This window comes from Prosopis cineraria, unplaced genomic scaffold, assembly GCF_029017545.1.
Source record: "Prosopis cineraria cultivar Desert tree isolate PC_DT_omini unplaced genomic scaffold, ASM2901754v1 PC2, whole genome shotgun sequence".
Classification (NCBI taxonomy): Eukaryota; Viridiplantae; Streptophyta; class Magnoliopsida; order Fabales; family Fabaceae; genus Prosopis; species Prosopis cineraria.
Genome location: NW_026555333.1, coordinates 7066913 through 7087784, shown reverse-complemented (window position 1 = coordinate 7087784; position 20872 = coordinate 7066913). Strand labels below are relative to the sequence as shown.

General features: G+C 37.4%; 2 protein-coding genes across 5 annotated transcripts in view; one reads left to right on the top strand and one right to left on the bottom strand.

Moving 5' to 3' along the window:
• Positions 1–256: 256 nt before the first annotated feature.
• On the top strand, positions 257–7093 carry LOC129302436 (uncharacterized). Its single transcript, XM_054941321.1, is given in 6 exon segments — positions 257–394; positions 1194–2246; positions 2249–3593; positions 5231–5351; positions 5910–5969; positions 6045–7093. Coding segments are annotated over 5 exon segments (3420 nt in total). The 5' UTR covers positions 257–394; positions 1194–1255; the 3' UTR covers positions 6948–7093.
• Positions 7094–8622: 1529 nt separating this feature from the next.
• LOC129303448 (protein TIC236, chloroplastic-like) overlaps positions 8623–20872 on the bottom strand; it is a 54892-nt gene continuing 42642 nt past the window's right edge. For all 4 annotated transcript variants that reach the window (XM_054942769.1, XM_054942771.1, XM_054942770.1 and 1 more), the window contains 9 exons: positions 20637–20702; positions 20217–20345; positions 19317–20132; positions 18902–19182; positions 15943–16196; positions 14302–14540; positions 13984–14175; positions 9213–9485; positions 8623–9078 (listed from right to left, as the gene is read on the bottom strand). In XM_054942769.1, coding sequence (XP_054798744.1) covers positions 8938–9078; positions 9213–9485; positions 13984–14175; positions 14302–14540; positions 15943–16196; positions 18902–19182; positions 19317–20132; positions 20217–20345; positions 20637–20702 — 2391 coding nt within the window. In that variant the 3' untranslated portion in view covers positions 8623–8937. The remainder of the gene's footprint in view (positions 9079–9212; positions 9486–13983; positions 14176–14301; positions 14541–15942; positions 16197–18901; positions 19183–19316; positions 20133–20216; positions 20346–20636; positions 20703–20872) is intronic.

The window sequence follows — 20872 nt, the reverse complement described above, 5'->3', positions numbered from 1 at the left end:
TAAAAAAAGCAATGTTAAAAAGGTTTTAAAAAACTTGAGAAAATAATATCTCATTTTATAAAACTTTATTATCATTTATATATTTTATGATTTTTTTTAATATTTTTTAAAGTAAGTTAAAAATTAAAAATTGACGTAATTCAGCGAGAAAAAATTCCGGATGCAAATGACCCCCTCCACGTGTCAGGCAGCCTACGTGGCTCTCTAGATAGCTCTGCGCTCTTCTGCTGTGATTCGATTATAGTTAATGTTATCCGTTCAAGTTAGGGTTTATGGATGCAATTTCGTCCGGAGAAGGCCACGGAAGCTCGTTTCTTAGTTGAAGCTTTATTGCTCAGCTTCACTTCAGGTTTGGCTATTCAGCTATATCTCGGATATCGTGACTCTCCTCGAGGTACTAGTCGGTATGTCCCTATCGAATTTTTCGTGTGAAAGGCGATGTGTGGCGTCCCCGATAATATCAATAGTTAATACGATTTTGCGTTGTTTCTTTGAATTCTTTGCCTTGATTCGGATTTCTAAATATTTGTGGTTCTATGTTGTAAATACGAGTTGGTGGTTTTAGTTGCGTCTAAATGCTTTTCGATTGTTCTTTCTTGACACAAAATTCGCCGGTTACAAATTGAGCAGCCTAACACTGTATACTGCAATTTAACGAAATAATAAAGGCTTAGTAAAAAAATCTACTCTCGTCAGTCGTGCTCCCATCTTATCTGCATCTTTTTCCTCTGGCATGCACTTAATATTTTAGGTATTAGAATTAACGCTGTTTAGCTCTGTAATGCTATTGATGAATTCATTGATGTGTATGATTATTGAACATTCTTTGTGTGGCGTGCCTATGGATTTTTTGGTGCCCTATACAAAGATCGATTTGTGGAATAATTAGTAGGCGTCATTCTCCTTGCTTTTAGTCCAGGCGGGATTTTAATTTAATTTCAACTCAGCTATGGGCTGGTTTGTGTGGTAATTTCCGTTGCTTCGTTTTAAAACAGTCAGTATTAGACGATTCCCCCCTCCTGAATGTATATGCATGATTTGCTGAATGAGCTTTGGCTGGTTTGCTGATTCTTTGCATTGTTTTCTGTTAAAGTATTCAGTATGAGTCAATTACTTTTCCATATGATACAGATTATTATGCATTATGATAAATCTTGAAGATGAGGCTGATAACATACTATGAGTTGTTTCAGGTCAGGAAATAATCTTGGGTCACCCTGCATATGTGTTCTACTGGTAAGACTGTTACCTTAGAATGTCAAACAACTTGATTTCACATCAGTTGCCAATTTCAAGCATGCAAATGAGTCAGCTGGATCCCATTGTGAGCCAAGTTGACTCATTAGGGAGAGACTCACAGATTGGACTTGTAGGCCCTGGATCCAGTAACTCTATGTCTCAGCATCAGGAAACACCGGATAATTGTGTTGGATTATTGAGAGCCATTCCTGGTGATCCTGGATCGCAGGGATTGTCACTGCCAATAGTGCAGAGTGGGCAGATAGATTCACATGCACGTATTCCAGGCATGCATCAGCTCATTGCACCCATTGAACAATCTATGCAAACGGAGATGAGGCTGAACAGTATGGGGCCAAAGCAGCTGTCAACAATGCCCAAGCGAAAGGCGGCTACAGAACCATTGTCTGTTAGCTCAGTGACATCTAATAAGCGTGCTGCTCAAATGGATAGACCTTGGTTACAGCATGTGCCTAATAATTCACATAAAGGTTCTGTGCTGATGCATCCTCTGCCAAATGCCCCTGGGCTGCAGAATCTGCCAGCATCTAGTAAGAGAAAAACACAGATGGAATCCAGTAAATTGGGGACACCGCGGTCAACGGAATCCAGTAAATTGGGGACACCCAGGTCTTTAAGTTCTAGAAGTCAGAATGCTCAGGTGCAACAATCATCCAAGAGTCAAACTGAATCATCAGAATCAATTAGGTCCAAGATGAGGGAGTCATTAGCTGCTGCTCTGGCCGTGGTTTCTCAGCGCAGTAGACTTCAGGATGAAAAGAATAACACATCAAATGAGACTGGTAATTCCCAGATTAATCTAGATAATAGTTCTCAGTGTTCTTCTTTTGCCAATGATGCTGCTCAGGGGCAAACGCAGGAGGTTTCTCGATCTGTTGAGTCCTATTCTGCAGTTATTGATTCATTTGACAATATAACCAAAGATCACCCACAGGCTTCTGCCTCCAGTGAAATTTATCCTGAAAAATACATGCAAAATGAAATTGGATCACAAAGACGTTGAATTTTCCCCATGTGTCAAACTGTGATAAGCAAGACTTCCAGTCAAGTTACACTTTGACAACTGATGATGTTCCCTTCAGTGACACCTTTTTTGTCAAAGATGAGCTTCTGCAGGGAAATGGTCTTTCTTGGGTATTGGACTCTGATATGGTGGACATGTCCATCGAAGAGGAAATCCAAACAAATGAGGACCAGAGATTGGAAGCTGATGATGTAGGCAGTAGTGTTAGGACACAAATTATTAACTCACCTGAATTTTTGGCATCAGAGATAGAATCAGAACTATTCAAACTATTTGGAGGTGTGAATAAGAAGTACAAAGAGAAGGGGAGGTCGCTTTTATTCAACTTGAAAGACCGTAATAATCCTGAATTGAGAGAAAGGGTTATGTCTGGTGAGATTCCCCCTGAGCGCTTATGTTCCATGACTGCAGAGGAGCTTGCTTCAAAGGAACTTTCTCAGTGGCGGATAGCTAAAGCTGAGGAGTTTGCTCAAATGGTGGTTTTACCTGATTCAGATGTTGATATTAGGCGATTGGTCAAGAAAACACATAAGGGGGAATTTCAAGTGGAAGTTGAACATGAAGACAACCTCTCAGTAGAGGTGTCTGGTGGTAAAACATTGGTTTCTCGAAATCAGACAGAAAGGAAGGATGTGGAAGGGCCCCCTTCTAAAGAAAATGGGATCAAACATGATGTGAGCGCTGATGCTGGAAAGAGTAATTTAAAAAAAGAAAATTTGTTAACTGTTTCTGTTCCTTCCAGTGATGGGACTGTTACACAAGGGCTTATTGCGGATGATGCATTAAAGGATGCAGACTTCCTTCCTCCAATTGTCTCTCTTGATGAGTTCATGGAATCCCAGCATTCTAAGTTATCTGTTGAAAATTCAGTTGTTGAACCTGGAAAAGTGGCACCAACCGCAGAGAAGGATCATCCTGTGGTTGGCACTGTTCCGAAGTCTTCTGATTTGACCCCAAGAAGTGGTGATACTGGTAGTGCCCCTAAGAAATCTGATCGAGATCATAAAGCATGTTCTAGTGTGGATGCAGTCCTAGAAAAAGAGGTTGATGCAAGGAGCAGTCAGAGTCATGCTGGCGTGAAGCCAAGTGATGCTCATCCTGAGATAAGGTTGACTGCAAACAAGAAATCTACGTCCACTCTTGTTGAGTTGAAAACGAGTCAGTTTCTTGGTGAAGAGAAATCTGGTGCCAGTCAAGTGCATTCCAAGACTGCAGTTTCAACTATTATATCCAAGAGTGAATTCACTTGGCAGGGCATGCTTCAGCTGAATATTTCGACCACGCATTCAGTTATAAGCGTCTTTAAAAGGTAGTATACAAAGCATTTAAGCTCATTACTGTTTGTTACTTTGTGAACTTTTGTGCAAGATTATATTTAGATTTGCTTGTTTTCCTTCAGTAGTTTCTTTTCATCTAGTATATGTTGGAATGAGGAGACACATCTGATCAGTTGTTATTGGATAGGTTGTTAGATTTTGAACCCTGTTACTAAAAGTAGAACAACTTTGTACTCTTGGAAAGAAAAGGTCATGAATGTTATGGAAGCTATGAGTCCATTATGTCTTCATTTTTATTATTAATTTATTATTGTTATACATCCACGCTTTTTTTTGACTTCTGCCTATAAATATATTTGTTTAAGCTTAGCACTGAATGTAATTTTGCTTAGATTTTGTCGTCCCTTTTCCATGTGATGCCTTGTCCTTCTATCCTTGTCAAATTTCAACTGTCAGTTGAACTTCAGGCCAATTAACTATAACTTAATTTAGACTTGCTCTCACATGCCTATCTGGTTCTGCTTTGCTAGTCTTAACTGTTTCCTATTGCACAAGGCTTGCTTTAGCTGGTTTTTGGGGGGGGGGGATACTCAATGGCCAATACATCAAGATTATGATTCCTATGAACAGCATATTCATGGCTTCTGTAGTACATCAATTAATGATTGGGCTTATTTTCATATTGCCTGTAAAAGTCATCCATCCAGCTGACTGGTTTTCCATGTTTGCTTCCTTTGACGCAGTATTAGGCTCTTTGGCAGCTTGTCCTGGCAAATGTCTGATAGGCTTTAGCAGTGACGAAAGTTAGTCACCCCTAGAAAATTATCATATTGTTTATTAATATAACTATTTCTACCTGTAGCTATTGTGAGTAGGCATGTTAACTTTTGTGTAATCATCTTGGCTTATTGTATTTTGAAGGCTTTTGGATGCATTGGGAAGTGTCAAATATTTAGTACTTAAATGTTTCTCTGGAATTGTTCTAAAAAGTTGGGAGACTTAGAACTAGGTGCTTCAGTTGGATGGAGTGCTTGTTTCCACATTCTCCTCCTCTCTTTTGTTTGGAAAAGCACAGGATTGCCTTTTTTGTGCTTTGAATAATGAATTGAGGAATATGGACGTAATTGGACAAATTTTCCCGTGTATTTACATGGTGTCCAATGAACGTTATCGTTTATGGCATGTGAACAGTGCAGTTTGTAATGCACACAAGAACACTATGTTTGATGCACAAGAAAGATAATGATAATGATTCAAGATTTATTGAAAATTGTATTTATCTTTCTAATAGTTAAACCCTATTGAAATATTTAGAGAAATATCTCAGGAAAAAGGTAGTATGGAGCCCAATGAAACGTGGAGAAAAATTAATAGAATAAAAAAATCTGCTTGAATTTTGAGAGAAGCCATATTCTGACCCCACATACTGGGATGAGGTTTGTTGTCATTGTTTGAGAGAAGCCATATTGTTAATGGCTTGTGAATAATGTGGTTCCCTGTAATATTTTATATTGATATTGATATTGATATTGGTTTGGGTTATTTGCAATGATCCTACACCAGTTTTGCTTTGCTTTTTTGGCTAAATTATTTTGCAACCACTTTTATACCTATCTGAAGGGAATTGATATTATTTGATTTGCTTGCTGATCTGATATATCCTGTGCAGTGGTGAGAAAACTTCTATGAAAGACTGGCCTGGCTTTCTGGAGATTAAAGGAAGGGTTAGACTCGATGCATTTGAAAAGTTTCTGCAAGAGCTTCCTATGTCCAGAACTCGAGCCATCATGGTATCTTAAGTTCCTTGAATTTCTGCGTTATTTGTTTAGCGGACCATGCTTGTAGAAAGGAGCAATGAACCCCCTGCCGCCCCCCACCCAAAAAAAAAAAAGAAAGAAAAAAAGAAAGGGAAAAGAAAGGAAAAGAGAACAATCTTCACGCGCACTAGTTAGATAAAAAGTAGCATCTCCTATTACACTTGGAAGCTTATTCTTTCTTCTCCTGTTAGTTGTATTGTAGCCTTATGAGTTATGTGATTTTTTTTTTTTTTCTGTTTCCCCTTGTTGAGAGAATATATGAAGGAGGCAGTGAAGTGGCTGGTGGCTGTGTGATGACATCATGTTCTATTTGGTAAAGTAATACAGACAGAAGCATTTGTGGTAGATAAAGAAAGTGAAATTTTGTGGTTATTAAACCATATTGCTAATCAATTTGTTATAAAATCGAGCATTTTTAGCGAAGCTTATCATGACTACGTTTGAGGACTTGAATTTAAGTTTCCTCTTGTTAGCGTCCGTCCTTTTTTTTGGTGAATTATTCACAGTTCTCTCTTAAATTTTTTATTGCAGGTTTTGCATTTTGTTTCCAAGGAGGAGTGTCCCGAAGATGAGAAACCAATCCTTCGTGAGGTTATAATCTTTAAGATTGTGTCTCATCCACCGTCAACTACGTATGTTACTGATATTTGATGTTTCCGTGTGCAGGTTGCGGATTCATACATTTTGGACGAGAGAGTGGGTTTTGCTGAGCCTGTGCCTGGAGTTGAACTTTACTTTTGCCCACCTCATAAAAAAACAGTTGAAATGCTCAGCAAGATACTTCCAATGGAACAAATTGAGGCAGTTAATTATATTGATTATGGCTTAATTGGTATTAATGTATGGAGAAAGACTCATTCAACTTCCACAATATCACCCACTTCATCGCACCACAAACATAGCTCTAAAAAGCAGTATTTATCTACATCTACTAGGAGACAGCAAGATACAAATGTAAATGCCAATCTCGCCCCTAAAGCAGAGCCCCCTATGGGCTTTGCAGACACACGGACTGGACCCCCATCTGATGATGATATTCCTCCTGGTTTCGGGCCAGCAGCAGCCCGAGACGAGGATGACCTTCCGGAGTTCAATTTCTCCGGCCGTTCAGATCTATCACACTTGGTCCAAAAACCTTTTATGCGACCAGTTGCTCCCCCATTCCACACGATTAACCAAACATCACGCCCTGTGGAACAAATGAGGGAACTTGTACAAAAGTATGGTCAAAGCCAGGTGAATGCTGCTTCAGGAAGCTGGCATGATAAGTTTGGGGCGACAATTCAGCCCTGGAATGACGAGGATGACGATATACCTGAATGGCAGCCCCAAACGTCCCAGGCTCAGTTCCACCCTCAACAGTCCATGCACAACCTTCAGCCACGATCTCAGATGTTGAATCATTCATATGGCATTTCCCAGTCATTTGTGCAAGCCCCAATGGGTATGACGCCAGACCAACCCAATTCTAGGCCTGCGTTAGTTCCTCCTCCTCAGAGAGGCCACACTTATTCTCTTGCGCAGGGTCGTTCCTGGCATCAAAATGTTCCTAGGAGTAGGGGCTTCTAGTTTCTTAATGGTCATTTTATTTATTTAACATTTTGTATTTGTTCCTTGATGTATGTAGCCTTGTAATCATAAATCCTTTCAAGATGTTCCTGTAGAATCAGTAGTTTCATAGCAAACGTAAGATGATTACATGTTTTTCTTTTTAATTTTGCAGACTGTAGGTTTGTCTGTTTTTTTTTTTTTTGGGATTAAAATTGGACATAATTTTGCTTGAAGCCGATCCTTGCTTTTACTGGAACGCCCTTCAAAGGCTCCTGCAAATCTTGTTTAACGTTGGAACAGGATTCATGTTGCGTTGTTCATTTGTTAATTTTTGTACTTTTAATCATCCACCACCTTGCATTAGGGGGGTGGATGGTGAAAGGAACACTAGTGTCTATAGGGACTTGATTTGTAAATCTTTCGCTGTTTTCATAATTTTATTTCAGTGAAAAAATGTCAATGGCCGATCCGGCCTTGTTTGACGAACCAGGGGTCAAACTAATGCTTTTTTGACCACCATGTTGGCGTTTGTTGAGTGGGTCCGGCCATATCATAATAAATCCACTTCTATTGTTGAAATTCTCGTTTTTGGAAGAGCATTTATGCTTTATCATACATGTAATTTGAAATAAGTCTTCTACTTATGCCATAGTAAATAAATAAGACAGACAAGATCGGGGTTACTATCGTTTTGTTTTCAGTTCCCTTTATTTGGGAAAGTAATCTTTTATTCCTTTCGGCCATCAGGGCTCACCAACTATGTTTATAATCCTTGTTTCTACACATGCCTCCTGTATTATTTATTCACACATAAACAATGAAATCCCAATGGCCTTGTAATTTAGAGGTATGAAAGTTCTTGTAAATGAGAGGTTGCATACTCATTTTACTTGTAATTTCAGGCCGTTGGTGCCTATTCCTTTAAATCAGGGGGCAAAAAAAGAAAGGATCAAAGAAGGTTAGGAGACTACACAATGCTTTATTGAGATTCTTCTATGAATTTTTTTTGACAAGTACCAGGACTAGCAATAGTTTAGAGAGGACACTACACAGTTCAGAGTTAACAATAAAATATCTTGCATTGATGACGCATAACATGGATTAATCTCTATGGAGGATAATGCCTCCATTCTCTAACTTAATTTCATCGTCTGATCCATCACGGCATCTTAAGCCTGACTATTTAAAGGCCAATCATATGGTTAACAATACATGCAACGAAAATAATAAAAGACGGGACTTTAATCTATTTTCATTACTCAATCCCCAAGGGTCATAAACCATTCAAATTTGTACTCTTTAAAGTAGCCCAACTTGGGGATTTAGCAACTGATTATTTAAGCAATAAACATAGTTCAACATCAAAACATCAAATCAAAAGTGAAGGAAAAGATAAAATGAAAATTGATTGACGGGAATTGTATTTTTCTGTTGATCTCTCCCTCATTCGCCTTTTCGCTCCAAGAATGACTCCAATGGTGTACGAAATCATGTGAAATACCCTTAAAATGGTAACAATAAGAGTGTTTGTAGGTATTGCATTCACCACACACGTCAATTTCAGCATCACTTAAAAAAATCCACTTAATCCACTAATTTACACTGCTTTATATTGAAAAAAAGCTAAAGCGAAAACATCCATTAACACTGGAACTGTTTGTCGCCCAGAGCTTAACTTCATCTAACATCAATATCTACAAAAACTATATTTCCTTTCATTAAAATGAGTTTCTGTACAAAATTAAGACACTGCACTCAAGACACATCGATTCTTTTATCTGCCTGTCAACAAGCTCAATCTGAGCAAAAGAATCATCAACTACTCTACTTTTGATATGCCTAAAAGGCCCCATGACCCCTCTGTTTTAACAATATGTGAACGTAAATCTGAAGTTAGAATAGAATTTATTCGATCTGCAGCATCCTGCCAACTGGCAAGTGCAGTAATTCAACTTAAATTGGTAGCTTTCTTTTAAAAAGCTATATGGAAGCTAAACAATTAATCCTGTTATATAGCAGAAGAATACTCAAAAAGAAGACGCTTGGATGGAGCAGATTGTAGCAGCAATCTCAAGCGATTTGTAAGCTGATAGCTCAGGGTCCCCTGCACTGCCATCTGCGACTCTTTCATTTGCCTAACAATTGTGGCCTGGGGGAAAAAAATACAAATAGCTTCAATTTTGATTTGACACATTCCTTGGTGAAAGCCAGAGAAAAAGGAAACTAAGACTATGATGTTCATTTTAAAAAAGAAAGGCTACCAAAATGGCATGATCAGAGTACCTGAAGACGTTTCCCTAGCTGGACTTCAACTTCTGTACCGAAGGATATAGTATTGGCAAGTAACTTGAGAGGATCCACTGTAGGATCAACAGACATCAAACTAGGGATCTGAGGCGCATACACTATTCTCCACCTTGCTTGCCCGTATTCACCCTTCCCTTCGATTCTTGGCATCAAATTTTTGAGAGTTTCAGTTGCCAGCTTGTTGATTTCAAGCCGACCGTCTTTTCCCATAATGGATTCTGGCAAATGACTCTCAAGCTTCCTAACAGCCTGCATGAACATGAACAATTAAAGTTGATTGGAGGTCCAATTTCCACACGCTATAGCTTGGGAGATGCAATCCACTGATTTTTCTCGGGAACAAGAGAGAGAGAATTTGTTAAAGTCAGCACATAATCCACTCTCATTGTAGTAATAATATAAAAGGAGTTTATAGAAGTACAAAGAAATAATTACGATGAAATAAAAAATGATTTAGAGAATTAGACCCCATGGCATGTGATTAGCGTATTAAGGATGATTGCCACAATTCTGTCAAGCCTACTCAGCTTCCTGAATCTGATCTTGTTCGGCCTGAAACTATAGTCCTATGTCTAATTCAGCTTAGTTTTGAACAAGGGATTAGTGTTTTGAGGTCTAGATTCATATGACCAACTCACACAAGATAAGAACAAGTTTTTTCGAAGTATAAAAAAAGAAGGAAACACAGAAGAAAGGGTCGAGGAGGAATCAAAAATTAGCACCAATCTTGGACAGAATATTTCACGTTGATTTATATTGAGAAGAAATACTCTCTCAATATATTATCATTATCTTACTATTTGTTTATAGGAGACTGAATATATACAAGTTAAAAGAGAAAGGGTTACAAATGCTAAAACTCCTAACTCCCAACTAACACCTATACTAATTACATAATATTTTACACCTTAATATTTTACCGCTCCCTCTCAAGTTGGAACGTAGATATTGGTCATGCCCAACTTGTTACAAAGATATTTAACTCAGGCTCCATTAAGAGCTTTTGTAAACAAATCACCAAGTTGTTCTCCATTGCGCACTTGTCTAGTAGAGATGAAGTTTTCTAGAATCTAATCTTGAACAAAGTGATTATCAATCTCGATGTGCTTTGTACGCTCACGGAACATTGGATTAGATGCTACATGTAGTGCTGTTTTGTTGTCACACCATAACTTTGCTACTAATGTGGTTTTGAGACTAACTTCCTTCAATAACTAACATATCCACACTACTCCACACGCAGATTGAGCCATGGCTTTGAATTCTGATTTTGCACTAGACCGGGATACCACATCTTGCTTCTTGCTTCTGCAGGACACCAAACTTCCATCCATAGATATACAATATCCAATAGTAGATCGTCTAGTAGCTTTAGACCCCCCAAGATCTGCATCGCAGAAACACTTAATATCTGCATGCCCATGATTACTATATAGTATCCCTAGTCCAGGAGCTCCCTTTAAGTAATGCAGAACATTGTCACAACCTATGTTCAGATAGAAGAGAACCTGCACGGTTGTGGAGTTTTTGGAAACCTCCAGGATAACGGAGAGAATTCCAAGAAGGATCCAATATGCTCTAGAATGTTCTAGAAGCATCTAGAACAGTCTAGAATTATCTAGAAAGATCTAGAAGTTTCGAGAAGATTCTAGAAATTTATGGAGGAATGAAGATGTCTAGAATATTCTAGAATATTCTAGAATATTCCATACATATCTTGAAGGTTAATCTCCAAAAGCATCCTTGTAAATATTTAGATATTTGTTGTAGATATTTTTATGAAACACTTTAGAGGATGAATGTAAACTGTAGGATTGGATTGATCTCCACCTCCATTAAGGAGGTGGGAGAACTCTAGAATAAGGAGGAAGTCTATAAATACCCCTTCACCCCTCATTTGCAAAGAACAAGCAAAGCAAGCATATCAATTTCTCTCATCCAAGCTCTCTTCTCTCTTGTGTTCGAGTTTCCTAATTTCTTTACCTACATTTTGAGGGTTCGGCTGACTTAGCCAGAATCAAGAGGTTGATCATACTAAAGCCGGCACGGTTTAAGGATAGGGAAGTTCCAAGACCATGACAACATGCTCTAAAGTTTCCCACTGATTAGCCGTAAGTGAGGCCATAGATTGACTGAGAACACTTACCAGATAAGCAATACTATGACAACTCATCGTGAGATAATTCAATTTCCCAATCAATCTTCTGTACCTTTTAGGTTTGTCAACTAATGCACTCTTATCATCATCGAGATTAGGATTAGGAATCATGAGATATTTGTATGGTCGAGTTGCCAATTTTCTTGTTTCCTTTAACAAATCATGTTCACCTAATTATGTGTCGCTCAACTTGATTGAGCTCATTTAGTCCTTTATTTGATCATTGTTTTTAAACAAATCCTCAAGGGAATAATACTTTACTTTCATTATATTACTTATTACGACCCGTGTACTTGTGGTAAGCAACAAGTTTTTGGTGCCGTTGCCGAGATTTGGCATTGAAAATATTTTGGTCAACCTTAGACTAGCGATAGTAAATTTTGCTTGAACATTATAAATTTCATTAGTTGTGTGTTTTTGTTTCCTCTTCTTCCTTGTTGTTTTCTTGTATTCTTGTCATATTTGTTCTTTTTGTGTTTTCTTGTTATTTGTCTTATGCTTTCCTTGCACCAAGAATTAGTTTGTGTTTTTGTTCTCTTGGTGTATGGATTATTCTTGATGGACTAATGGGGCAAGTGAAGGATATGAGTATGATGTTCATATAAATTCTAGCTATGCCACTAATGCTTGTGAATCCCAATTTGATTATATTGGTTGTAATTATTGTAGGGATGGTCGCTATAATGAGCAATGCCCCTATGTCTTACCTTTGAATTATATAAAGGAAGATAACATTAGGGCCCAAACTACCTTCCATGATAATACTCTTGACCCTAGATGGAGTCATGAACAAACATTGTCTTGGGATTTTACTCATTCTCTTTACTCATATGCATTACATCCTCATACACCACACAATACTCATGTAGATGAAAGCACCCACATTCATAAGGAGAAGTCAACAATAGAGGATGTGCTTCAACGTATCCTAGATAATCAAAATGAAATGAGAGCTTGGCAAGAAAAGAAAATTAATGAACATGCATTGGCTCTTCAAAATTTAACACTCCAAGTAAGTAAAATGGCTTCTACCTTTGACTCTTTGATTCAACAAGGTTTTTTTAATGATATATCGAATGATCCTTCTATAAAAGATAAGGACTCAAGTGAACAAATGACCGTGAGGTGTATACAAGTGTTTCCAATAGCTAGCGATGATTTTGAGTGTAATTGTGAGTTGGAAGCTAATGAGGAAGGGAACAAAGAGTGTTTGGTTGATGCTTCAATTGTGAAGCCTTTATCTATTAGATTTTGAAGAAAAGAAAAGAGAGAAAATTCTAAGAGTTTATATACTTGATCCTTCTAAAGATGTTTTGACTCTTACTAATAAGAGTCAAGTGAATTTCATTGGGTGTTCAAAATACTTGGGGGGTCTTGAATGATATTTGTGAAAAAATTGCATTAGAGCCTATCAATGGTCTTCTTAAATCATGTACCTTGAAATCAACTTTGATTAAGGGAACATATGATGAATGCCCATTCTTGTTGAAGCCTTGTCATATGAAGAGAAATGAGGACAATGTGATATTAGTCTTTGATACCTATGATTAGTATTTGTGTTGAAGAGTCAGGCTAGAGGACTATAAGCAAAGTGCTACTTGGGAGGCAACCCAAGCTCTAAACCTTATCTTTTGATTTTTCCTTTGTAGTTTAGTTGTTTTGGTGAAGTGATGTGTGATCTTGTGTCTTTTATAGGTTAACATGGAGATATGAGGAAGTGTGAGCCTTTGGAGAAGCAAGAAATGTGGCAAAAAACTAAAAGATTCCAAGAGATCTAGATGAAGGAGACAAATGATCATAGGAAACAAAAGTGGAAATGGGATAAGTACAAGTACTTTTAGCTTTGTGAAGTTTGATCAGTAGATCAAGATTAGTGATACTCTCAAGGTCATTATTAGGCTAAGTATAGGATAACTCTCCGAGTTGCTCAATACAGGATCATACGACAAAGTAGATACTGGAGGGTTTGTAGGTGAACTGGCGGAAGTAGCTTCCTTAGAACGTTTGGTGTAAACATGAACAAGTGGATGAGCTGGCGCTGGAGCAAGTGTTTGAATAATAGGATATACCAGAAACTCATAATGTCCTTCTGTTTGAATAATAGTGAAATAGAGGCCTTACGAGAGCAACACAAGGCTGAACTCAAAGACCTAGGCCTAAACCACCAGTAGATAGCTAGAAATGAGGAGTCGACTATGACAGAGAAGATAGCTGCCAGAAACACTGTGACATATGCCCTCACGTGCCGACTTGTGATATACCAATTGGAAGGTGGAGGATCTTCCTATCTAGGTGGTTACGCTCAAAACAACCCAAAATGGAAACCCTAAAACTCACTCCCTCCATCACTTTACTGTGTAGATGAATGGACAGAGAAAAAAGTAGCAAAGAGTGGCTTTGATACCATGTGGGTGAATAATATTCTCTATATTCAATATATATTCACTATCATCTGTTTACAAGGGCTTATATATACACAAGGAAAAGAGGGTAAAGTAATAAATGCTAAACTCCTAATGTCCAACCATCACCTATGCTAATTGCATAATATTTACATATTAATATATTAACAGTTATCATATCTTTTACCTCAATAAATGAGAGTGCATCCTGTTCCCCAGGGTGAGCTAAAGTCACCGTAAGGTTTTCTTGCCAATTGCTTGCTCGACCGTGAATTCTGAATTGCCATCCAGACCCAACCAATGCTAAATCTAACATTGGCTCTAGTCCAAATTCAGGCTCAAATTTCGCAATATTTATATGATCTAGCTTTAACCTCACCTACAATTGAATGCATGATATCGCACATAAAATGAATCCAGGAAGTTACAAGCCAAACCAAACCATAAGTAGCCTAAAGAAAAAGTTAAAGCTTTGAAAAGTTATGGAATAAAGCATTAAACAAACCTGCGTGGCACCAAGACCAACTTCACCATTTTCTAATACCAGGATGCCTTTAGGTTTTATGAATTTTGGATGGGCTAGGCCATTTAACTCAAGGTCTCCACTAACGGTGAAATCAAGAATCAAAGGATATATTATCTTCAACTCGGGTCCAAGTGTGAGTTTCAAGTCTCTAAGACATATATCCTTGTTTGGTTCGATTTGCAATTGCTCCATGTCCCTTTCAACTTGAGTTAACTTGACTGCAATTATTATTTTAAGGTCATAATATACAGCAAGACAGCCACTAAACAAACATAGCTTGAAGAATTAAGGGAAATAACCAGATCACAATTGCAGAATAGCAAGCAAGAAACCACAAGTCGTGGAGAAACAAAAAGCATAAGTTGGATAGAAAAACAATGGTATTGATGATGTTACCATCTAGTTTCAGATAATATCCACAATCTTACTAAAAATGACTACTTACAATACTTCTAAGCAAGGAGAGTATGATCAAAAGGGCCAGTATGAAGGTGCCCCATGTATTCATGTAGTCATAAATTGAGCAATCATGACATTTGCTTATATATTTTTTGTATTTCCAAATAATTTCAATTTGATACAATATAACAAACTAGATTCACAAGTAGCGCATGTACATATGCTGTTGCCTGTAGGCATGCATGGAATACTTCCTTTCCATAGCATTACTACTAATAATCATAAACTGAAATGGTGGCGGAAAAAATTGGTTCTTGAAGGACGAGGAAACATGTTAGGAGAGAAGCAAAGGATCAACTACACCAAAGGAGGAGTGTAATTACCATATAGCAAGAATTTGTGCCTGGACGATTGAGAAGAAAAATGACTACAAGATTACCAGCATGAATATGAGAGGAAGATTTAAAGGAAAATATTCCCCTAAAGAAGCTGAATAAACGAAAAAAAATGGCACTTGGTGCATTGCCCTAGTGGCAAAGTGATCCCTTGTATAGGGGAGGTGGTGGGTTCAATCCCCTACAGGGCTAGTTTGCCTCATTCCAATTCAAAAAAAAACAAAAAAAATTGTACACTGTATGAGTTACTTTACAACAATGGTTCCTGAAGATGTCCTGTCGAAATCCAACAACATAAGGTGTGTATTTAGTGGGGATGACTATAATGAAGGATAAAAATCTCAGCCTAAACCTTCCCTTGATTGGATACTGGAAACCAAAAATGGCTTTTCAAAGAAATATTTTTGGACAGGATTCCAAACATTTAGAAGGATACAAAAGAAAACTATGATATCAAAGATAGTTCATATCAGTAAAAATTCGTTTTTTTTTTAAAGAGGATAATGTCTCGCAGGTTAAGAAAAAATATCTAGCTCACATACATAAACTCTTCAAAAGGATACATTATTGCGTAGAAAGTCCTTGACTTACATGGCATACATAAAGTACATTGAAGCTGAACTTTAAGATTCAATAGATACAAATATTAGCACATAAAGACTACCGAGTATAAGCTTTTAGTTTCCAATTCCTAGAAGGGGGTCAATTCTAATTACAAAAAGTCAGCAGCAGATTTCAAGGTAGAAGGACTATATAATGTGCTAAACTGATGAGCATGTAAAGTACTATCAGAAGTTTCTCAACCAAAAAGAGAAAAAAGTATTACCAGAGGATTGGGAAAGTTTGTTCCCTGAGGCAGCATGTTCAGAGTTGAAATACCGTGAAACATATCTTGAAGCGACAACTCGGCTGATTCCACTAGCAGGAAGCATAGACTGATTTGATGGGAATCTAGTAGAAGCAATAACAGCACTCCTATCATGAGGCAAATTTACCACTCCATGACTGATTTGAATATTCCCAGATACATTTGGTTGCAATATGGAACCGGTTATTTGCACCTGAGAGTCCACCTGACCACTGACAAAAGTACAACATATGCTTTAAAGAAACACATAAAAAAGCAAAGAGAGAGAAGAAAAGGATTTGGGGAGAAGGGTTTACACGTTTCCAATGCTATGTGTCAAATATTAAGAGAATTACATGTTAAGAACTTCTGTCAACAACGCTTCAAGCTTAGAAACAATGAACCAGTCAAATCATATCAATGTTTAGAGAGTAGTTACAGGTTAACCAAAGATTGACATAGCATAACTAGCTAAAGAGTTTGATAGGTACTGAAGCGGAATGGGAATGATGAGAGAACTACCCCTCTTAAATACCCCATAAAGCATTTCATAATACTTAATGTGGTACTTAAGAATCCCACACTATCTAAGTCTCTATTAATTGACCCTCTTAGAGAGTCGAAGTCCTGGTGGTTACGAAGCAATGAAGCTGTCAGAGTGTTATATATTATTTACAAAAGGGTATACAAAATATTTATAGAGAGGAGGGGATGCTGAATCCCACGATCCTAGGAGAAGAATCAGGAAAAATAATAAATCATAACATCCACATAATCAGCCCATGATATCCTCTCCCAAAATAAGAAATAATATAAAAACTTTCCTATTTAACTTTTACGTAAATCTCTTTGGTCAATCATACTCCCCGTTAAGTTAGATCATAAATGCTAATCATATCCAACTTGTTTATGCAGCTTTCAAAAGTAGGTCCGTGTTGGTCAGCACATCTACAGCCTGAAGTTTGATAGGAATATATGCTAAACATATAATTCCTTCCTCCACTTTTTTCTCCAATAAAGTGTCTATCCACCTCCACATGTTCCAACCGTTCATGCTGAACAGGATTTAGCACCATGCTAATAGCAGCTTTATTGTCACAATAAAGTTTCAGTGGTAAATCTACTCTGACTTGTATCTCATCCATTACTCACTTCAACCACAGTTCTTCCATAATTCCTTAAGCCAAAGCTCTCAATTTTGATTCAGCACTACTCTTGGATACAACTCTTGTTTTTGGCTTTCCCAAGTGACCAGATTTCTCCACACATATGAACAATAGCCGGAGGTTGACCTCTTGTCTTTATAAGTTTCACCTAAATCAGCATCAATATAAATCTCTATGGATCTTTGTTCTTGCTTCTTGAATAGCAACCCTCTTCCAAGTGTACCTTTTAGATATCTCAAAATCCTATACATTGCTTCTAGTTGCTTCTTGGTTGGACAACTCATATATTGGCTTGCCACACCGACTGCAAAAGCTATGTCAAGTCTAGAGTGTGAGAGATAGATTAATTTTCCCACAAGTTTTTGGTATCTTTCATTATCAACTGTCTCCTGTTTTTCTTTCTCTCCTTCCTCTTCACTTTCCTCTTCCTCTTTGGACTCTCCAACATCCTTATGCCTCTTCTTTGTCATCTTGCTTTTCTTGACAACAATAGGAGTCTCAACAGATTTGCACACAAGTAACCTTATTTCCTTGAGTAAATCAAGTATATATATATATATATATTTTTTTTTTTTATTTGTGAGACATATATCCCCTTCTTTGACCTTGCACCTTCCATTCCAAGAAAATACTTCAAGTTCCTAAGATCTTTGACTTTAAACTTTTCCTATAATGGGTTTTACATGGCTCGTTTCCTCAACATAATCACCATAAAAAATTATGTCATCAACATATACAATTACACGCATCATTTACCTCCCTCGAACTTGACAAACATGGTGTGATGAGATAGCCCTTTATCTGTATCCAACTGTTTTCAGAGCCTATGAGAATTTGTCAAACCATGCTCTCGGAGATTGCTTCAAGCCATATAATGACTTCTTCAACTTGCCCACTTGATTGTTTCTACCTTTGCGAAAACCTGGAGGTAAAATCATATATACTTCTTTAAGATCTTCATTCAAGGATGCGTTCTTGATATTGAGTTACTGCAATGGCCAATCTAGGCTGGTTGCCATGGAGAGCAAGACTTCGATGATATTCAACTTTGCTACAAGTGCAAATGTCTCCTTGTAGTCCAACCCATATGTTTGAGTAAAGCCCCTTCTCACAAGGTGAGCTTTATACCTATCAAGACTTCCATTTAAATCATACTTTAGGGTGAACACCCATTTACAACTTAAGGTCTTCTTTCCTTTAGGCAATTCAACCACTTCACAAGTTTCATTTTTCTCCAATGCTCTCATTTCCTCCAATACTGTAATCCTCCATTCCGGTGTACTTAGTGCTTCATATAAATCATAATACCCACATAATCAGCCCATGATATCCTCTCCTAAAATAAGAAATAATATAAAAACTCTTCTATTTAAGTTTTACATAAATCTCTTCGGTCAACCTCAGGTTATACTTTGCAACATTTCTCTCAGAAGCTAGCTATAAAGCATCTCATATTATGGAACCTAGGCATATCATACTATCTAAGTCTCTCTCCCCTTGTGTGCATGTGTTTTGCCTCTTGTTTCTTTACTTTTCAATGAGGAGGATCTCTTGTCCCCTATTTTTGTCCTGTTCTATCTTATCATCAATGAACTTCCTTTTCTACAAAAGAAAATATTTACTAAAATGAATTTTTTGAGGAATCACAAAATTGCAATTCTAGCTAATATGAATTATTCATTGATTATATAAGCCACATAGATTGATAAATAAGTTGAGAGATAACTAGAGAACCCTTTTGCCAAAAAGTTGAGAGAAATAAAGAAAGCAACCTAAAATTTTTTGCCTTCACTTCCAAAACTTCACACTTCAACTCAATCTTGTCATTATTGGCTGGTTCACCACTAGTTCTGAGGGGAAGGTTCCCTTTTACACGCAGTTTTCCTTTTTTGCTTATCCTACTCTCCATTGAAGTGATGCATAATGTGTTTGATTTTATGTGAATAGTTCCACCAAAGTTGGTCAGTGGCTTTTTGAGCACCGGAGAAGATATCAATGCCCTGTGGAATGATGCATATCCATTTAGAATTGGTTGATCAACTGTACCTCTGCACTGTTAAATTGAGACATGACAAGAATTAAAGCAGGTACAGATAAATTATTTGAATAAGAAACAAATCATATAAAATTAAAACACTAAGTTCATGTGTAACAAAAATGTAAGAAGCCATTATTAACGTTGCCCACCTCAAGCATGATATCAGCATTGCCATCAAGCCAACTGGCATAAGGAGTTAAAGCTGTTAACAACATCATTCCCCCATCAATTATGTCGACATCAACCTTGACTTCTTCAACATCCAAAATTTTCCAGTGTATACCTTTAAGACTTTCTTCTAATTGAGTACTCCAACCCTCATTTCTATCTCTAGAAGCTTTCTTGTCACTAGCATCCTCAGTCATCATTTTATTCTTCTCCATCCATCGTACAGGCCCAGTAACCAGATTTTTATCAAATCCTACATCTTCATTTGATATGTTACTTTGCACAAAAGAAACAGGGATACTTCCTTGAATGTGTACATGCCCATCTTGGATTATAGGTTCAAATTTTGCATTGAAAACAAAGTGACTGGCTGAAGTTAAAGAAGCAACAACTTCTGCTCGTCTAAGATCAACTCCACCAATTGCACCATCCAAGAGCCTTACTTGCAAATCACATTCTGGCTTTGCTAAAGTGCCTCTAAGATCTCCTTCCATATGCAATATACCCCTAATTGGTGCCAATAATTGCTGCAAAGAATGAATGGCATCTGTTGTTGTAGATTCAATGACCTGAATTAGAGTTGGGACCAGACTAACTGGAAAATTTAAGACAGCAAAATGAAGGTTGGTTTTAGGCCCCAACAAAGTCCCATCTGCATGGATGGTGGCATTATCCTTCTGGATAAAAATTTTCTCAAGGTGAAGACCAGCATCATTACTATAAGCACCAGCAGCCCAGAGGCGCTGAGATTTGTAGTCTCCCCACTCCCAGTTCTCACCTTGAAAGTTGAATTCAGCCTGAAATGTGATAGAATAAGACAGCCAAATTTCAAAAAAGATGATCATGCTAACTTCAAAGGACATAAACAATAAAAAATTTACCAAGGTATCTCCATGTCCACCACCACTAGCATCAAGTGAGGCACACCAGTGACCTTTGAGTTCAGATAAACCAGGTAGGTTCAAATCTTCAAGAACATCATTCATAGAAGCCTGGTGCTCCCTAATCATCTGCAAGGGATATATATATACATCAATATATCAATCAATATCAATATCAATATAGGATATAAAATCTATAGGCAACCATACTATTCATAAGTTATGAATAGTGCAATTGACTTAAACTTCGTAAAAAGCACAAGATCTACAGTTTAATTATTTATTAACGAGCAAGAGGCACTCAGATGCCTATAATGGGATTCGTAGTTATTAACTTCATGATGCGTTTCTGAGCATAAACTCACAGGCAATGGGTAGTACTTTTGAATGGAATACAGCATAATGACTCCTTGACAATACCTCAAGCAGTTCTTGAAGGTTTTCAGCATATAATCCCACTGACTGCAAACTTTGAATGAATAGATCCTGTATATATGACAAAGCATAATGCAAAATCAGTTTTTTTTTTTTTTTTTTCAATGAAAGAATCTATATGGGATAAACTATGCAAGTGCTGTGAAGGAAGCAGCAAAACCATTACATTATTCTTAAATTCATTGTATGTAGCAAAAAAGCATAGATAATTCAGCAGACAA